At 43.9% G+C, this 18,144-nt stretch overlaps 1 protein-coding gene across 6 annotated transcripts; it reads right to left on the reverse strand.

The window, feature by feature from the left end:
- Positions 1-1,071: 1,071 nt before the first annotated feature.
- Nme5 (NME/NM23 family member 5) lies at positions 1,072-17,590 on the reverse strand. 6 transcript variants are annotated; one of them, XM_006526319.2, is made up of 7 exons: positions 17,515-17,590; positions 16,996-17,205; positions 9,894-10,099; positions 8,236-8,336; positions 5,474-5,592; positions 2,652-2,734; positions 1,074-1,241 (listed from the first exon to the last, which is right to left on the reverse strand). In XM_006526319.2, exons 2-6 carry the CDS (start codon positions 17,122-17,124, stop codon positions 2,696-2,698), a joined length of 594 nt encoding a protein of 197 aa, XP_006526382.1. In that variant the 5' UTR covers positions 17,125-17,205; positions 17,515-17,590; the 3' UTR covers positions 1,074-1,241; positions 2,652-2,695. The 6 variants fall into 6 exon arrangements, 4 of the variants coding, with proteins under 4 accessions (NP_542368.2, XP_006526382.1, XP_030106487.1 ...); NM_080637.4 differs by lacking the exon at positions 2,652-2,734 and having other exon boundaries at positions 1,072-1,241; positions 17,515-17,553; NR_151690.1 differs by lacking the exons at positions 2,652-2,734; positions 8,236-8,336 and having other exon boundaries at positions 1,072-1,241; positions 17,515-17,553.
- Between the last annotated feature and the right edge of the window lie 554 nt (positions 17,591-18,144).

Below are 18,144 nucleotides of genomic sequence, written 5' to 3' on the forward strand. Positions count from 1 at the left end.
CAAGGCTTCCATTCCTGGAGGATCAGTGGGCCGGTTGATAGGAAAGGCGCCCGCCTGAGCGGAGGTCCTCTGCAGGCATGTCTGTGGTGAAATCAAGTCGTCCCACAGTCTGTATCTGAAACTGCCAAAACCAGTGGACTCTGCTCTAGAAGGCAGCTTCTCTGTAGGCCTGAAAGTCCCTGATCTCAGATGCTTTTCAAAGACACTGTATAGTCTCAATCAGAGGTACAGAGTAAACTCAGCTGTTGCTAATGGCGAAGGAATCAACAGGAGGAAAACCCAAGAGCAACCGAGGTGACAGAAACCGCAACTGAGACCTGGGCCATGACTGAATCACAGTTGGATCTGAACAGGTCCTACAAGGAGCTGACTGAGAAGGAGCAGGGCCAGTATTTGAGGGTACAGACTTCTCAAAATATATTTGATAATTTCAGTTCAAGCTGCACCATGGTGCAATCCAGGCTGTGGAAGGAAGCTCCCCAGTGCAAGGCTGCTCAGGACAACTTAGTTAGATCCGGCCTAGAGTAAAGACAAACGAGGACCTAGCTCATGGGGGGGGGGGGGGGAGAGCTTTAGGCATCATGTACAAAGCCCTCTGTCCCATGAGCAGAACTGCGTAACAAAACTAATAATAACATGAAGAGGAAGAAGAGAACATTTCACTATGTAGACCAGGCTGGCCTCAAGCTCACAGAAGTCCACCTTCCTCTGTCTTTTGGATATTGGGTTTAAAGTTCTTTACTAGTGGCAGTGGTGGCTTTCACCATTATTCTCAGCACTCAGGAGGCAGAGGCAGGCAGGTCTTTGAGTCTGAGGCCAGCCTGGTCTACAGAGTGAGTTCCAGGACAGCCAGGGCTACACAGAGAAACCCTGTCTTAAAAAACAAAAACTAATTAATTAATTAATTAATTAATTAATGGCTTAGTAGCAAAGAATTCATATACTCTTGCAGCAGACCCGGGTGTGGCTCCCCAACCCCTGCCAGATGACTTAGAGCTACCTGCAACTCCAGCTGCACGGGACCATGCCTCGCTCTCCAGGTTCCTGCGCTCACAGGCAAGCATACACCCACACAGAGACACATATATGCTTTTAATGTAAAGAACATGGGGAGCGGCTTCTTACAGTAAGGTAACTTGGCTCTCGCTCTGAGGAGCAATCTAAGGCTCTTCTGTCACTGGGAAATGACAAAGTTTAGGTTTGTTGGGATTATTTTTCATCAGCCAATCAGCGAGCCAGAGCTATGGAAAAAGAAAAACTAAAGTTAATAAACATTTAAATATTTCCTTTTGATGTATAATGAACCTATCGACTGAAAAATTAAAAATCTTAAAAATAATTTTTTTTGAGACAGGATCTCATAGCCCAGGCTATCTAGAACTTACGATGTAGACCAGGCTGGCCTTGAACTCCTAGAGATCTAGCTGCCTCTGCTCCCTGAGTGCTGAGCTGAAGGTGCACGCAGGGTGGGGGTGGAGGTGTCGCACTTCAGCCCCTAAGTCTGTTCTGCGTACCTGATGGGTCAGTAGCTTGGTTACAAACATTCTTGTTTCCTGTCTGACCTGGTGTTTGAGTTGTGTTGGATCTAAGTGGACCCCGTAACAAGCCCAGTGTAGACAGTGAATCAAAGCAGGAGGAGATGCCAAGAGAGCAGGGAGGAGTGGAGGCTAAGTCATTAGAACTGTAGCAATGTAGAGACTGCAGCAATCACACACGCATGTACTCACACACACACACACACACACACACACACACACACATACAATCTCAAGCCTTTTAGGGTTTGTGGCCAACCTGGATAGTGTTAAGGCCAGCCTGGTTTATAAAGTGAGTTCCAGGACAGTCAGGGCTACACAGAGAAACCCTGTCTCAAAAAACAAAAAACAAAACAAAACAAAAGAAACAGAGAGACATGGTAGTAGCAGAGAGGCTAACTGGAAAGAGGAAAGGGGTCAGAGGGACAATAGCAACTAAACAGGGGTGTGCACACATTTGTGATCAATACATTATCTACTATAGGCCAGCCAGGGCTAGACAGAGAGACTGTGTCTTAAAAGCAACATTCAAGACCAGCCTGATCTATAACAAATTCTAGGGCAGTTAGTGCTTCACAGTGAGACTTTGTCCTCCTCCCTCAACACAAACAACCAACCTCCCCCCCCAATAAATAAGTAAAACAAATCACCCCATATTATGCACGTGTATGAAAATGTCATGATAAAACTCACTATTCTGTAGAATAACTATATGTTAATAAAAAGAATAAGAAAACGGAATCCAGGTGTGGTGGCTCACTCCTGTAAGCCCGCACTAGGGGATGAGGGAGAATAACCTCAAATCTGAGGTCAGCCTGGGCTGGATAGCAAAGTCCAAGGCCAGCCTGGAATACGTAACAAGATCATGCCTAAAAAGAAAAGGAAAGGTGGGGGGGGGGGGTATGGGGGACTTTTGGGATAGCATTGGAAATGTAAATGAAGAAAATACCTAATTAAAAAAAAAAGAAAAAAAGAAAAGGAAAGGCAGGCCAAGCAAGGCACAGGAAGCTAAAGTAGGAGAACCAAGATCCAATGCCTGGGGCTGGGGAGATGGCTCAGCAGTCTGCCCTGTGTCCAGCTCTTCCAGAAAACCTGAGTTCAGCTCCCAGCACTCACGTCAGGCAGATTATGACCACCTGTAACTCTAGCTCCAGGGGATCTCACACCATCTGGCCTCCAGAGGCACAGGCAGCGCGATACTGTAAAAAGACAAAGAAAAAAACATCAATTCTTTTTTCCATAAAAGGTTCAAGACAGGGTTGGAGAGATGGCTCAGCAGTTAAGAGCACTGACTGCTCTTCCAGAGGTTCTGAGTTCAAATCCCAGCAACCACATGGTGGCTCACAACCATCTGTAATGGGACCTGATGCCCTCTTCTGGTGTGTCTGAAGACAGTTACAGTGTACTCATCATATATATAAAATAAATAAATAAAATTGTTTAAAGAAAAAGGTTCAAGACCTTGCCTCAAAATTAAATAAATAAATAGTGTCTGAAGGCACGGCTCTGCTATTAAGAGCACGTGTTGGTTTTGCACAGGACCCACATGTCTGCTCACAGCTATCCACAGCTTCAGTTCCAGGGAACCCAATGTCCTCTTCTGACTTTTCCAGCCACCAGGAAAGCATACAGTACACAGATATATATGCAGGCATAACACTCATCCACATAAAACCAAATAAGTGAATTTAAAACTATATACTAAATAAATAATCAAAATAAAAACAGAAAACCTTGAAACTCTATTACTCCCGCTCTGTAAAACTGTCATGCACAGATCTAAATTACAAAGGAAGAAGTAAAACTGTCTTTGCTACTGATGCCAATGACGCCACACAGGAACAAAGCTGATCCAGAGAGCTGTATGCTTCCTCCTGCCTGGAACCGCAGCACATTGGAGACTGAGGTAGAGGGGCCTAGGTTCAAAGCCAGACTGGTTACAAAGTACTCAGCCCCCCACCCCCCACCCCGTCTCTCTTTCTGTCTCTGTCTCTCTCTTATGCACTCTTTTTTTTTTTTTTTTTTTGGTTTTTTTCGAGACAGGGTTTCTCTGTATAGCCCTGGCTGTCCTGGAACTCACTTTGTAGACCAGGCTGGCCTGGAACTCAGAAATCCACCTGCCTCTGCCTCCCGAGTGCTGGGATTAAAGGCGTGCACCACCATGGTCAGCTCTCTCTCATGCACTCTTAAGCATGTGCACGCACAAACACACACACACACACACACACACACACACACACACACACACACACACACGATGAACCTGAATACAGACTTCACAAACTCCTGGCAGGATGCTCTCAGCATCATGAATATGTAAATCATCCATCCTCACATCTACTGGGGAGCTGATAATGAGCAAGAAACAACAGAAACATAGGAGTGATAGCCATACAAAGAGAAATTGGAGCCCTCATACCATGCAAATGGCAAGGTAAAATGGAACAGCAGTATGTGGAAAAGATTGGGTGGTTCCTGAGGGAACAGTAATTTCAGTAACAATAACCGAGCCAAATAACTGCATTCCTATATATTGACACACAACTGAAAACTGGAACTCACACAATCGTGATCCACAAATGATACTGCAACACTGCACATACTAGTCAAGAGACAAGAAGAGTTCTACTTGTGGCCACACAAAATGTGCTATATGCATATAATGGGACACTATTCGCCCTGTGGAAGGGATGGGATTATGGCACACGCTAATCACTACTGTCTGGCTAATAAAACACTTAGTGAAATAAGCCAGACATAACTTTTTTTCTCCATGTTGGAAACTTGTCTTAGGGTTTTGTTGCTCTGAAGAGACAACATGACCAAGGCAACTCTTATAAAAGCTAAGGAGCAACAATTGTCCCAGTAGTCCCTTCTCTTCTTGACTCTAAAGCCAGAGCCATGTGTCTGAAGCTGTAGAGCTCTGCTGCTTGCTGGGCCTGGCTCTGTAGATGACTTTGAACTCAGAGATCTGCATGCCTCTGTCTCCTGAGAACTGGGTGCTGTACCACAATGAGACCTCAAATCCCAGCTCCACAGTGACACACTTCCTCTAACAAAGCTACACTTCCTCCAATATGGCCACACCATCTAAAAGTGCCACTTCCCGTGGGCCAAGCATATTCAAACCACCACAAAGTGAACCCAGTGCTTTGGCTATACCCAGCAAATGCCCTGCTATCAAACCACATCCCCTAATGGCATGTGTGTTGTTGGGAAGGCATATGGATCAGAGTGCACCTGTGGGGGTCAGAGTGCACCTGTGGGGGTCAGAGTGCACCTGTGGGGGTCAGAGTGCACCTGTGGGGGTCAGAGGACAACTTTCAGGAGCTGATTCTCTACTTACATTCCGTGGAATCACAGGATGGAACTTAGGTCAAGAGGTTTGCATAGTAAATGCTTTGCCTATCTCTCCAACCCCTCCCCAGCCCCCAACACACACCATTGCCGGGATAGGGGGTTGTAGTGGGTCTCACTAAATAGCCTTGACTGGCCTGAAATTCACTATGTGGACCAGACAAATCTTGAATTCACAGAGATCTGCCTGACTCCACCTCCCAAGTGGAGAGATTAAAGGCTCTGGCCACAAGACCAGCCCACCTTTTTAAACTTTTATTTTGAGACAGTGTCTCACTAAATTGTCCTGTTTGGTTACTATGGAGCTAACACATAACCCAAACAAGCCTCAGAACCTGTGAGTCTTCAGACTGAAAGAATGAATATTAGCTAGGCATGGTGGTGTCTTTAATCCCAGCCCTCAGGAGGCAGAGGCAAGTAGACCTTTGTGAGCTTGAGGCCAGCCTGGTCTACACAGTGAGTCCTAGAATAGCCAGGACTGCATAGTGAGACCCTGAGTCACAAACAAACAAATTTACACTTTTAAATATGAAAACCACAAACAGTACGTATTCTCTAGTAAGAATAAAAATGTATCTTACGTAAGGGTCTGGTGGCTTTTCCTTACAAAGCTCTGTGAGTCCTTGAAGTAGGGTTGGCGCTACGTACAAGTTTATGTAGTCCTTAGCGGCTTGTCCAATTGGAATGGGTTCAATAATCACTGCAAATACAAATAAGATCTCACTAAAAAGGAAATATAAGTGATTAAACATTACACAGCTTTTTCTTTAGATTTATTTATTATATATGAGTACACTGTAGCTGTCTTCAGACACACCAGAAAAGGGCATCAGATCTCATTACAGATGGTTGTGAGACACCATATGGTTGCTGGGAATTGAACTCAGGTCCTCTGGAAGAAAGTCGGTGCTTTTAACTGCTGAGCCATCTCTCCAGCCCCATCACACAGCTATTCTTTAATACTTTAATACTTTAATACTCCTTTGAGTGCCTTCGAGAGTTTTTAACTGTCATGAGACACTCGGAAGCTTTACATTTGAGTTTTACATCTTTACAATTATTCTTAAAATATTATAATTGATATTATTACTGGCTATCTGATAGGGTCTCACTGTAGTTCAGGCTGGTGTGGGACTCACTAGACTGGCATCAAACCCACAGTGCCCTTCCTGCCTGGTCACCTTGTGAGAACAACTGCATGCCCACACTTTACCTTTCACAGTGCTTGCTGAATTTGTGATTATACAGAGAAATAAATATAATTTAAAATTTAAAAAAAGCAATAACCACCACACACAAAAGAAGAAAAGCAATCCAAACCAACGCTGGCAGCCACTCAGGAGACTGACACAGATGAATCAAAGCAGGCTTACCTGTGGATAGCATATTGAGACCTTGCCTCAAAACAGAGAACTGGAAAAACCAGACTGCAGTACGTGCCTGAAATGCCAGCGCTTAGAAGGTAGAGGCAGGAAGATCAGTGTTCAAGGCCAGCTAAGACATACAGGCCTGTCTCAAAATAAAATAAAAAATAAAAAATAAAAAAGGAGGTCTGGGGAGGATGCTCAATGGTTAAGGTCAATGTTTCTTCCAGAGGACCTAAATTCAGATCTCAGCACTCACATAAGGTGGTGCACAACTGTCAGTGACTCCAACTCCAGGGATCCAATGCCTTCTGGGCCCTGAGGCCATCTGCTCACACATTCACATAGACATAAACAAGACTAAGATAATCTTAGAAATAAATAGGTAAATAAAGGAGGCCTAGGCAGCTCACTGGCAACGGTTTGCCTGGTACAGAGCCCTAGGTCCACTCCCCAGTACGTAAAAGACAACGTACTGTTTCTCACTATATTTGCTTTTTAAAGGCTCTCCAGCTGCATGATTTCAAATAGGAGGAAATAAGAAGGGATATAGAGCTGGGGCAGTGGTGGCTCACGCCTTTAATCCCAGCACTTAGGAGGCAGAGGTAGGTGGATTTCTGAATTCGAGGCCAGCCTGGTCTACAGAGTGAGTTCCAGGACAGCCAAGGCTATACAGAGAAACCCTGTCTCAAAAATCAAAACAAAAAAAACAAAAAAAAAAAAAAAAAGAAGAAGAAGAAGAAGAAGAAGAAGAAGAAGAAGAAGAAGAAGAAGAAGAAGAAGAAGAAGAAGAAGAAGAAGAAGAAAGGAAGGATGTGGAATTTTCACATTGACTCAAGACTTTCTTGGCTTGTTTTGTTTGGAAAAAGACAAGCTTACTGAGTGCAGAACAAAGGCACAGTGATGGGCAGAGACAGAGCGCCTGCGCCTGCGTCCATTGCACTTGTTAATATGCTATACTTGTTACTCTGTTGCACTTGTTACTCTGTTGCACTTGCTAATCTGTCACACTTGCTAATCTGTCACACTTGCTAATCTGTCACACTTGTTAATCTGTTACACTTGATAATCTGTTAGCTCTTTTAGGATCCAGGTAGGAACACTTTTCTGAAGCTTCATGGCTGAGTAGGAAGAATTACAACAGCACAGGGGAAAAACAATCCTAAATATATGTAGTTCAGGAGAAGGAAGAAAACAAAGAAACTTGCTCTCTGGAGCACAGCATACTTTCTGTAGGTCACTTCACTTTTCCACTTTTGGCTTCAAAACTTGTTTTGCTGTTTGTTTCTGCTTTAAAAAAATACTTATGTGTATGGATGTTTTGCCTGCACATATGTACAAACACCAGCTGTATGCTTGGTGCCCAAGGGGGTCATAGAGGGTGTTGGACTCCCTGGAATTGGAGTTATGAACCGTGGTGAGTGCTGGGAACTGAACCCTGATCCTTTGCAAGAGCAGCGAGTGCTCTTAGCTGCTGAGCCTTCTCTCCAGCCCTTGTTTTTGCTTTTGTATTACTGAGACAGGTCTCTCTATGTAGCCCTGGCTGGCCTGGGACTCACAGAGATCCTCCCACCTGCCTCCCAGATGCTGAGAGTTTTTGTTTTGTTGTGAGCTGAGGTCTGGAGATGTCTAGATTAGCTTCCCATAGGGCTAACACTTGAACTTCTGATCCTCCTGCCCTCACTCTGTAGGGTTGACATTAGGATTACAGACCTGTGGCCCCATGCCCCACTTTAGCATGTGCTGGGATTCAAACCCAGGACTTCTCAGGAGCTCAGCAAACTCCCTACAAACAGAGATGCATGCCAGGCCCCTCTAGCTTCAAGTTTTAATGACTCACAACCTGAAAATATACTAAAGCATGTTTGGAGGAAAATGCTATCTTCCTTCCCAGCCATGTTTTCAAGATACTACACTAACTTTAAGAGGTGGACAAATGGGAGATGCAGACGAGGAAGCAGGCACAGCGAGGGACTCACCGGCTGGAAACATGAACCTGATCTCTCGCTCTGAGGCAGCGAAGTCATTGCTCCCATGAAGTGCGTTCCTGAGCTCGTCTGTACCGTATATCGCCCTTAAGCTAGAGAGAATTAAAGATGTTGTCCTTCCATTCTGACATTCTGACGTTCTCTGCATAGCAGAGAGCTTGACGGAGGTCAGAGGACTACTCTAGGAGTGGATTTTTCCCTTCCGGGTCATGGGTCCGGAGTTCAAATTGAGACCCTTCTACCCTTCTACTTGGCAGCAATCATTTTACCCACTGAGCCGCTCCCAGCCTTTTTCTGCCTTTTTTTTTTTTTTTTTTTTTTTTTTAAGAAAAGTCATCGCTAATTTAATCTTACACTTTTAATCTACTTAGAGGAAGGTCAAATACTTTTCTGTATGCCAGTAGCATCCTCTATGGAAACAGGCCTTCTCTAAGGGGAGAAAATATTTTGAGAGAAGTGAAAAGGAAATATAATTCAAAACTGCAATAACAATTTCATTTCTAGAAACTAGTGCTCATGTTGAAAAGGTGAATTTTATTATTATTTATTTATCTAGACAGGTTCTCAACGTATCCTTGGCTGGCCTGGAACTCTCAGAAATTTGCCTGCCTCTGTCTTTGAAGTCCTGAGGTTAAAGGTCTGTACTACCATGTCCAGAAAACAAATTTTAAAACTTCTTATTTTTCTATTAAAAATCCTGCTTCAGGATCAGTGAGTTGGCTCAGGTGCTAAGAGCACCAAGCCACCAAGCCTGATGACCTGCGTTCTGGAACCCACGTTGGAGAAGGAGAGAAGAAAATCCCACAAGTTGTATTCTGACCTCCACATGTGCAAGACACACATGCGCACAAATAATAAATAATAAAATGTAATTTTACAAATCCTACTTCATAGTCATGGTTGTGGCTCATGCCGGTAACCCAACATGGATTTCGAGGGCTGTGAGTTGGTGGAGGTGGCTAAAGTAGGAGGATTGTCACAAATTCAAAGCTAGCCTGGGCTACACAGTGAATCACAGCCCAGCTTAGCCTGGGCTACACAGTGAATCACAGCCCAGCTTAGCCTGGGCTACACAGTGAATCACAGCCCAGCTTAGCCTGGGCTACACAGTGAATCACAGCCCAGCTTAGCCTGGGCTACACAGTGAATCACAGCCCAGCTTAGGCTACAGAGGAAGACCTAGTCTCAAAAAAATATTAAAACAAATAAACAAAAGCAGGGTGGTTATAGTGTACACCTTTAATCCCAACACTTGGAGGCTGAGGCAGGGGGATCTCTCGAGGTCAGCCTGGTCTACAGAATGAGCTCCAGGGCAACACAGAGAAACCCTGTCTCAAAACAAAACAAAAACCCAATTAATCAGTAACTCCTACTTTAGAGGCAGTTTAATGCAAGGCTAACCAGCCACGCGTGAGATGTTCTCTGACACCTTCTGTAGCACTGGGTATTAAAATAGACATGAAATGTTGAGAATGTCAAATCCACTGTGCTATACCAGAGAAAAGTGCACGTAAGAAACTTCCACGTGCCAGGAAGCCTGCATGTGGAGCCATTGTAAAGATGGCAGGCTCCAGCTTTCTTATGTTGTTGGGGTTTTTCACACTTTAAGGCAGGCTTCAATCCCTCAACCCATTTTCAATGGAAATTACCTGTCCGGGTGTGTCTCCTTGGCTACTAAACTGTTACTTGGTCCCATAAGTTCTTTCCAGTAGGAGATGGCCTTATGTCTAGCTAATATCATAGCAACAAGAGGTCCAGAGCTCATATAAGCTGTTAAGTTTGGGAAAAACATTTTCCCATACTGCTCCACATAAAAGTTACTACAGTGCTCGGGGCTCAGGTGTAGTTTCCGTCTCTGTAAACAAAACAAAGTCGACAAGAGCATTTAAAGTGACACCTCCGCCAAAGCTCACTGAGTCGTTAGTAACTCACAGGCATGGTGGCACATGCCTGCAATTATCTTTGCGTTATTATACAGAAAGTAAATGGTAATTAAATACATTCAGAGGAAGTATTTATCTCACTTAAAGAAAATGGTCCCTGGCCCACTGCCAAGGCTAAGGTTCTAAGTTCAATCCCTTAGAATTTACACATAGGGAAGAATGGATTCCCTCAAGGTTTTAGACCACAGTACATCCACTGTGCATGTGCATACATATATAAACACACATAAGTAAATATAAAAACTTTTGTTGTTTTTTGGTTTTTGTTTGTTTGTTTTTTGGAAGAGGATTACTCTGTGTAGCCCTGGCTACTCTGTAGACCAGGCTGGCCTCAAATTCACAAAGATCCAAAAGCCTTTGTCTCCCGAGTGCTTGGATTAAAGGTTTGTGCTACCAGCACCTGGCTAAAAAGAATTTTTAAGAGTGTTTGCTGAGCAATCCTGAGGATGAGAGTTTGAATCCTGACACCTACATGACAAGTAGAGTACTCACCAGACACCTGTAACTTCAGCTACAGGGAATTTGATGCCATCTGCTGACACCATGCACAGGTCTCTGTCGGTCTCCTCCCTTTCCTTCTTCATCTCCCCCACCCCCTCTGTCTCTTACACACACACACACACACACACACACACACACACACACACACGGTTAGTTCCAGGTTGGCTAGGGCTACAGAGCAAGACCCTGTCTCTGAAACAATACACACTAGTTTGCCTCCAGACATGGTATTATAGGGTCTAGAGATTCCCCAGACCTCACATAGGAATATTCTGATAAACTCTATAGCCAGCTGCCAAGAAATCTAGCTCTCACATGACTCCTTGCTTATAAGGAGTCCACCCCAGTTCACCGTGTCCAGTATACAAGCTGTTTGCTTGTTTTGAGACAGGGTTTTATTATGTAACCCACGCTGACTGCCAGTGTAACCCTGCTGCCTCACTCTCCCTAATCAGGGGCTGCTTGCATGCCCAACAGTCACGTGCCCTTTCTTCAGGTACTTAGCTCCTGAAGCATAATTTTAAAAATTTAGACTTCATCTTTAAAGTCAATGCGAAATTAATGATTCTACTGGTTGCTTTAAAATGAAATCAGGTGAAAAATCCTTTGAAATTAATTTGAGAAACCTCGATACCAAATACGTGCAATAGAACTCATAGTTTTCAACGGAGAAACGGCTGCCACCTGCTGGACAGAGGGAGAACTTTTCAGAGCTTTCCGAGAATCCACCACAATAAAGCCAAACAGACAAACCTTAAAAAATCCTCAATTTCAATGATATGAAATAGCTAGGAGAGTCAATTTTCTGGAGTTAAAAACTAGGACAGTGATTACTAGGGGTTGGAGGAGGTGGAGACACAACACACCTCCTGCCTTTCTAAAAGTAGTTCTCGGGCCGAGAGGTGGTTCAGTGGTTAAGAGCACTGGCTGCTCTTCCAGATGACCCTGGATCAGTCCCCAGCACCCACATGGCAGCTCACAACTGTCTGTAACTCCAGTTCCAGGGGCTCTGACACCTTCACACAGACATACATGCAGGCAAAACACCAATGCACATAAAATTAAAAAAATGTAATGCCGCACATTGTGCTTTAAAAATCGTTTAAATGGGGCTGGTGAGATGGCTCAGCAGGTAAGAGCACTGACTGCTCTAAAGAAGGTCCTGAGTTCAAATCCTAGCAAGCACACAGTGGCTCACACCACCCATAATGAGATCTGACACCCTCTTCTGGTGAGTGAAGTCAGCTACATATGTATAATAATAAATAAATCTGTGGGCCAGAGCAAGGAGGGACTGAGCTATTGGAGTTGACCTGAGCGAGCGGGGCCAACCGGAGCAAGCAGAGGTCCTAAAAATTCAATTCCCAACAACCACATGGAGACTCACAGCCATCTGTACAGCTACAGTGTACTCACATAAATAAATAAATAAATCTTTAAAAAATTGTTTAAATGGTACAACTGATGTAATATATATTTTGTGAAAAAATTAAAGCAAAACAAAACAAAGACATCACTGTGGTCGCAGTAGTAGCATAGACAACAGCCAACCAGTCTATCGTTCACTCTCACATAAGTGTCTACTAACTGTTTGCTATGTTGCTGTTGTTTTGAGTTCCTGGGGTGGCCTGGAACTCACAGAGATCCACCTCCCCTCGCCTCCTGAGTGCTTGGATTAAAGGTATGTGCCGCCATGCCAGGCTCTGAGTTTTAATTTATAATAAACACAAGCCACTTAATTATAAAGTCTATTGTCGGTGGTGGGTTTGTTTGTTTGTTTGTTTTTTAATTAAGATTAGAGAGATGGCTCCGTGAATAGAGAAGTGTTTGACCTGTAAAGGCCAAATGTAAGGACCTGGGTTTAAATCCCTAGAATTTCCCTAATTGCCAATGTTGTAGAGTGGCTTTGTAACCCCTGTATACTATAGGGAGGGTATTTGGAGACGAGGCATCGTAGAGGCTTATTACCCAGTTAGCCACTAGCAAATGAGAGAGCCTGTTCTAAACAACAAAAAAGGTAAGGTTTGGGGCCTGAGGTAACTTGTACACACACACTACACACACACATACATACCTATATACCACCACCACGTACACACATAAACACCCCCACACCTCCCCAAACATATAACCACACCACACAGCACACACATATCCATTTACCCCACTCACCACCAGAAGCAACCACATCCCCACATATAACCACACCCACACACATACAAAGATACAGATCTTTTTTTTGTTTGTTTGGTTTTTGTTTTTTTGTTTTTTTTGTTTTTTTGTTGTTGTTGTTTTTGGTTTTTCGAGACAGGGTTTCTCTGTATAGCCCTGGCTGTCCTGGAACTAACTCTGTAGACCAGGCTGGCTTGGAACTCAGAAATCCACCTGCCTCTACCTCCCAAGTGCTGGGATTAAAGACGTGTGCCACCACGCCCAGCTGATACAGATCTTTTAAAAAAGGATTTAGCCAGGCAGTGGTGGCACACACTTTTAATCCCAGTACTTTGAGTTTAGGCCAGTCTGGTCTACAGAGCGGGTTCCAGAACAGCCAGGGCTCTATACAGAGAAACCTTGTCTTGAAAAATAATACATACATACATACATACATACATACATAACTTTAAACATCGTAAATGTGCAGGGTACAGAAGTCAGAGTCATTTTTAAACAAACAAACAAAAAAAGCCTACCATACTTAAGTGAGGCTTAGTGAGTGGAACAGTGTGTGCAATCCTAGCACTCAGAAGCCTGCAGCAGAATAATCATAAATTTGAAGCCACATGGCCTACACAATGAGGTCCTCTTAGAAAACAAAACACAGGGAAACGCCTTGATGCTAGTTCTCATGAAGGAGAGGCAGGAGGTCACCTGTGTTGGAGGGCATCCTGGAGTATATATCAAGAGACTTCCTGCCGGACGGTGGTGGTGCATGCCTTTAATCCCAGCACTTGGGAAGCAGAGGCAGGTGAATTTCTGAGTCTGGTCTACAGAGTGAGTTCCAGGACAGCCAAGGCTGCACAGAGAAACCCTGTCTCAAAAAATTAGAGAGAGAGAGAGAGAGACTTCCTTTTACTTTCTTTTTTTAAGCAGAGTCTCATGTACCCAAGGCTAGCCTCAAACTCACTGAATAGCTGGGGATGATCCCATTAAACTTTTGGTCTTCCTGCTTCAGTCTCCTAAACACTGGGCCATCAGGGTTTGTACACTGCTGGCAATGGATGACATGACTTAATATGTCACACGTTCCACCAACTGAGCTTCACTGTCCACCTGAATTGTTTGTTTGCTGAGACAGGGTTTCTCTGTGTAGCCTTGGCTGTCCGGGAACTCACTTTGTAGACCAGGTTAGCCTCAAACTCAGAGGTCTGCCTGCATCTGCCACCTGAGTGCTGGGATTAAAGGCGTGTGCCACCACGCCCCGATAGGTTTACTCTTTTTTTTTTTTTTTTTTAAAGATTTATTTATTTATTATATGTAAGTACACTGTAGCTGTCTTCAGACACTCCAGAAGAGGGCGTCAGATCTTGTTACAGATGGTTGTGAGCCACCATGTGGTTGCTGGGATTTGAACTCCTGACCTTCGGGAGAGCAGTCGGGTGCTCTTACCCACTGAGCCATCTCACCAGCCCGGTTTACTCTTTTTGATTGAGAGAGATGGTAGTGATTGAACTCACAGCCCTTGCTTGCTAAACCTGTGCTCCAGCACTAAGCTATACCCTGGCCCCACCTACAAGTTTGTTAAATACTTAGATCCATTTATAGTTCTCCCAGAACAAGTACTCAGTTTCCGTAACAACATTTATTAAAGACTTTGTGTTCCCCTGAGTATTTCCTGTACCATCCCAACTCTGTCAAAATCTCCCCACTATGTCATCTCTGTGAGTGGCACAAGCACATGTCTGTGTTCGTGTGTGTATATGCACATATGTGGGAATGCAGGTGCCATATTGTGGAGCTATAGTCCGCACTGGGTGCCAGCCACAGTTGCTCGCCACTGTGTCTCCAGGACTCTCCTGCCCTGCTGCCCCAGCACTGAGATTACACACAGGTGCTGCCGTCACACCTGGCTTTTACATGCTTGCTGGGGATTCAAGCTCATGTCCCTGTACTTGCTCAGCAAACGCTGGGCCACAACCCCACTCCAACTCTGTTTTCTTTATTTTTTCATTCATTTCTTTATTTTTAAGGATTTAATTATTTTATACATGTCAGTACACTGTAGCTGTTTTCAGACACACCAGAAGAGGGCATCAGATCCCATTACAGATGGTTGTGAGCCACCATGTGGTTGCTGGGAATTGAACTCAGGATCTCTGGAAGAGCAGTCAGTGCTCTTACCACTGAGCCATCTCTCCAGCCCCCAGTTTGTTTTTGTTTTTGTTTTTTATTTTAAAACACTTAGAAAAATAGATAATATGATACTATATAAAAAATTTAGCTGGGGGGAGAGAATGGGGGACTTTTGGGATAGCATTGGAAATGTAAATGAGGAAAATACCTAATAAAAAATATTAAAAAAAAAAAAAAACTTAGCTGGAGCCAGGCAGTGGTGGCACACACCACTTTAATCCCAGCACTTGAGAGGCAGAGACAGGCAGATTTCTGAGTTCGAGGCCAGCCTGATCTACAGAGTGAGTTCCAGGACAGCCAGGGCTACACAGAGAAACCCTGTCTCAAAAAAACAAACAACAAAAAATTTAAGACAGTCTCAGGCTGTTGAGATGGCTCAGCATGTAAGACTGCTCTTCCGAAGGTCCTGAGTTCAAATCCCAACAACCACATGGTGACTCACAACCACCCGTAATGAGATCTGACGCCCTCTTCTGGTGTGTCTGAAGACAGCTACAGTGTACCTATTTATAATAATAAATAAATCTTTGGGCTGGAGCAAACAGAGACTGAGTGAACAGAGGTCCTAAATTCTATTCCCAACAACCACATAATGGCTCACATCCATCTGTACAGCTACATTTTATGTATATGTCCTCATATACATAAAATAAATAAATCTTAAAAAAATAAAAGTCTCACTATGTTACCCTGGCTGGCTAGCAACTTGCTATAGAGACCATACTGGCCTTGAACTCAACAGAAACATACATCTCTGCTTCTCAGTGCTGGGATAAAAAGCACCAAACTCAGCTATATTCATACAGTTAAGAGAATAAAAATGTTTTATTCTCTTAAAATTATAGTTCGAATAAAATTCAAACAAAATATTACAAACACTAAGCTCTATTTCATCTATTTATAAACTTGTCTTTTAGTTGGAGACCTTGTCTACTAGAGGACAGTTAAGAATTCTGTGAAGGGGCTGGCAAGATGGCTCAGCGGGTTAGAGCACTGACTGCTCTTCTGAAGGTCCTGAGTTCAAATCCCAACAGCCATATGGTGGCTCACAACCATCTCACATACATACATAAAAAAAAAAAAAAAGAATTCTGTGAAGCCCAAGATCACTGGGAACTCAGATCCTCCAGTCCTACCATGTCTAGGGCTGGGATCATATGTCACTACTTCCAAGGCCTGCATCCATGTATCCCAGGATGGCCTAGGACTCACTATGAAGTCCAAGCTAATCTCTCACTGTCTTCTGGGAGGCCTGACTTCTTTGACTTTGTTTACCAACTACAGAACAAATATTGGTTTTAACTCTAAATGTTCGCTGGCTGTGGCGGTGCTCACCTTTAATTCCAGCACAAGGGAGGAAGAGGCAGGGGGATCTCTGAGTTCCAGGCTACTTAGTGAGTTCCAAGTCAGCCAGGGCTATACGGAGAAATCTTTTCTTGAAAACAAAAACCAAAAGAAAAAAAACAAAACAAAACAAAAATAAACCTACTGACACCAGGAACCAAAATATGCACAGGAATATTGCACATAACCTAGAAGGGATAAGTAGGTTCTCATTTAATGATCCAGAATGTTAGAAACACCCAGGAGAAAGAATGTAGCTAAGCCATTGCCCCTCCCTAGAGCTGACTTGGGAAAGGGAAGGGAAGGGAAGGAAAGGCGGTTGGCTTCTTTGATGTCGTACTCTCCATCCTTTGAAGTGTGAAAAAACTTGTCTGTTACTTGTATCTTGTTTGTTTTTGAGACAGGTCTCCCAGGCTAAACTTGGAAGTCAGTACATAGCTGACCCGCCTCGAGCGCCTGATACCGAGATCACAGGCATGTGTGGAGCACATGCCCAGGTTATATATAACCTTTATATTTAGAAATGTAAACTTAATGTTACTAAGGATCTAATCGGGTGGCTACATTTATATAGGAATAACGGAAAACGAATAAAAGAGACAGCAGACGTTACCTGAATAATGGTGAATCCAGATCCCAGAATAATATCCTGTATCTCCTCTTCTTTGTCAACAACATCTGGCTTGATAAGGGCTAGGGTTTTTTCTACATATATCTGAGGCAGGGGCATTGATACCTCCATTCTGGCGTTTTCCGGTACAATTTTCAAATCTCCTAACCAGTTATCCACAGCAACGACAGGAGTCCTGGTCCCAAAATCAGCCTGTGGCAAAATTTGGTGCTAGATTTGATTAATTTATAAAAACGGAAACTGCTATGTTTTTCTACGAGAGCAGTTTTGCAAGAATCCGACTTGTACTGCACGCAAGGGGAGCCCTAGCCGCTTGACTGAGGTTGGAGGACGGATGGTCAGCGTCGCTCTCAGGGGTAAAGGAAGGCACCTAGCCGGCTGTCCTAGTGAAGGGGCCCCACCCCGTAGGGGCCACTTGGTGCAGGCTTAAGCATGACAGAAAAGATGAGTCCCCGAGCCCTCGGGAAATCTCCACGCAGGACCCTCCCAAGCTTTACTTACTCTGTTCAGGTGTTGTCAAAGCCCGTTGCTAAGAGACCCAAAGCTGGTTTCCTAACGGTGGCTGCAGAGGGCCAATTCCAGCCGCGTTTTAAATGGCTCTAGTTAGTTTTAATCTAGGGCAACAATTAGCCGTGCACATTTTATTCTTTTTGTACTACACACACTTCTAACGTTTCCCACACTAATTTTAAAAACAATTTTATTTACTGTGTAGTGTGTGTGATGTGATGTGATGTGATGTGATGTGATGTGGAGTTAAAACAACTTTGTGAAGTCCTTCCCGTGTTTCTGTGGTTTCCAGGGATGGAAATCAAGTGGTCATCTTTACCCTTTTAGCCTTAGCGCCAGACCTTCTCTAGATGACCTCCTTTCTTGAAGGATGTGTACCTTATCCACACGCTGTAAATGAGATAAATCAGACACCTCTCAGCTATTTACTTTTTCTTTCCTTCCTTTTCTTTTTCTTTTTTTTTTTCTTTCTTTTTCTTTTTTTTTTTGGGTGGTTGTGGTGGTGGTGCTTAGGATCAAATCTAGGCAAGCAATTAACCACTGAGCCACATCAAACACCTTCTGGGCTTCACCACGTGATGCCATCCCCTCTAGTTCCAGCTTCTTTAACCGTTTAGAAAC

This window comes from Mus musculus, chromosome 18 (genome assembly GCF_000001635.26).
Source record: "Mus musculus strain C57BL/6J chromosome 18, GRCm38.p6 C57BL/6J".
Taxonomy (NCBI): Eukaryota; Metazoa; Chordata; class Mammalia; order Rodentia; family Muridae; genus Mus; species Mus musculus.

Bases quoted from the DNA above. Each gene is read 5' to 3' on its own strand.
- Nme5 (NM_080637.4), bottom strand. From the start codon at position 17,124: ATGGAGGTATCAATGCCCCTGCCTCAGATATATGTAGAAAAAACCCTA. The intron at 8,337-9,893 runs GTAATTTCCATT...AATTCTCTCTAG, and splicing joins AAGGAGACACACCCGGACAG to CTTAAGGGCGATATACGGTA. The intron at 1,242-5,473 runs GTAAGATACATT...CTTTTTCCATAG, and splicing joins AAAAGCCACCAGACCCTTAC to CTCTGGCTCGCTGATTGGCT.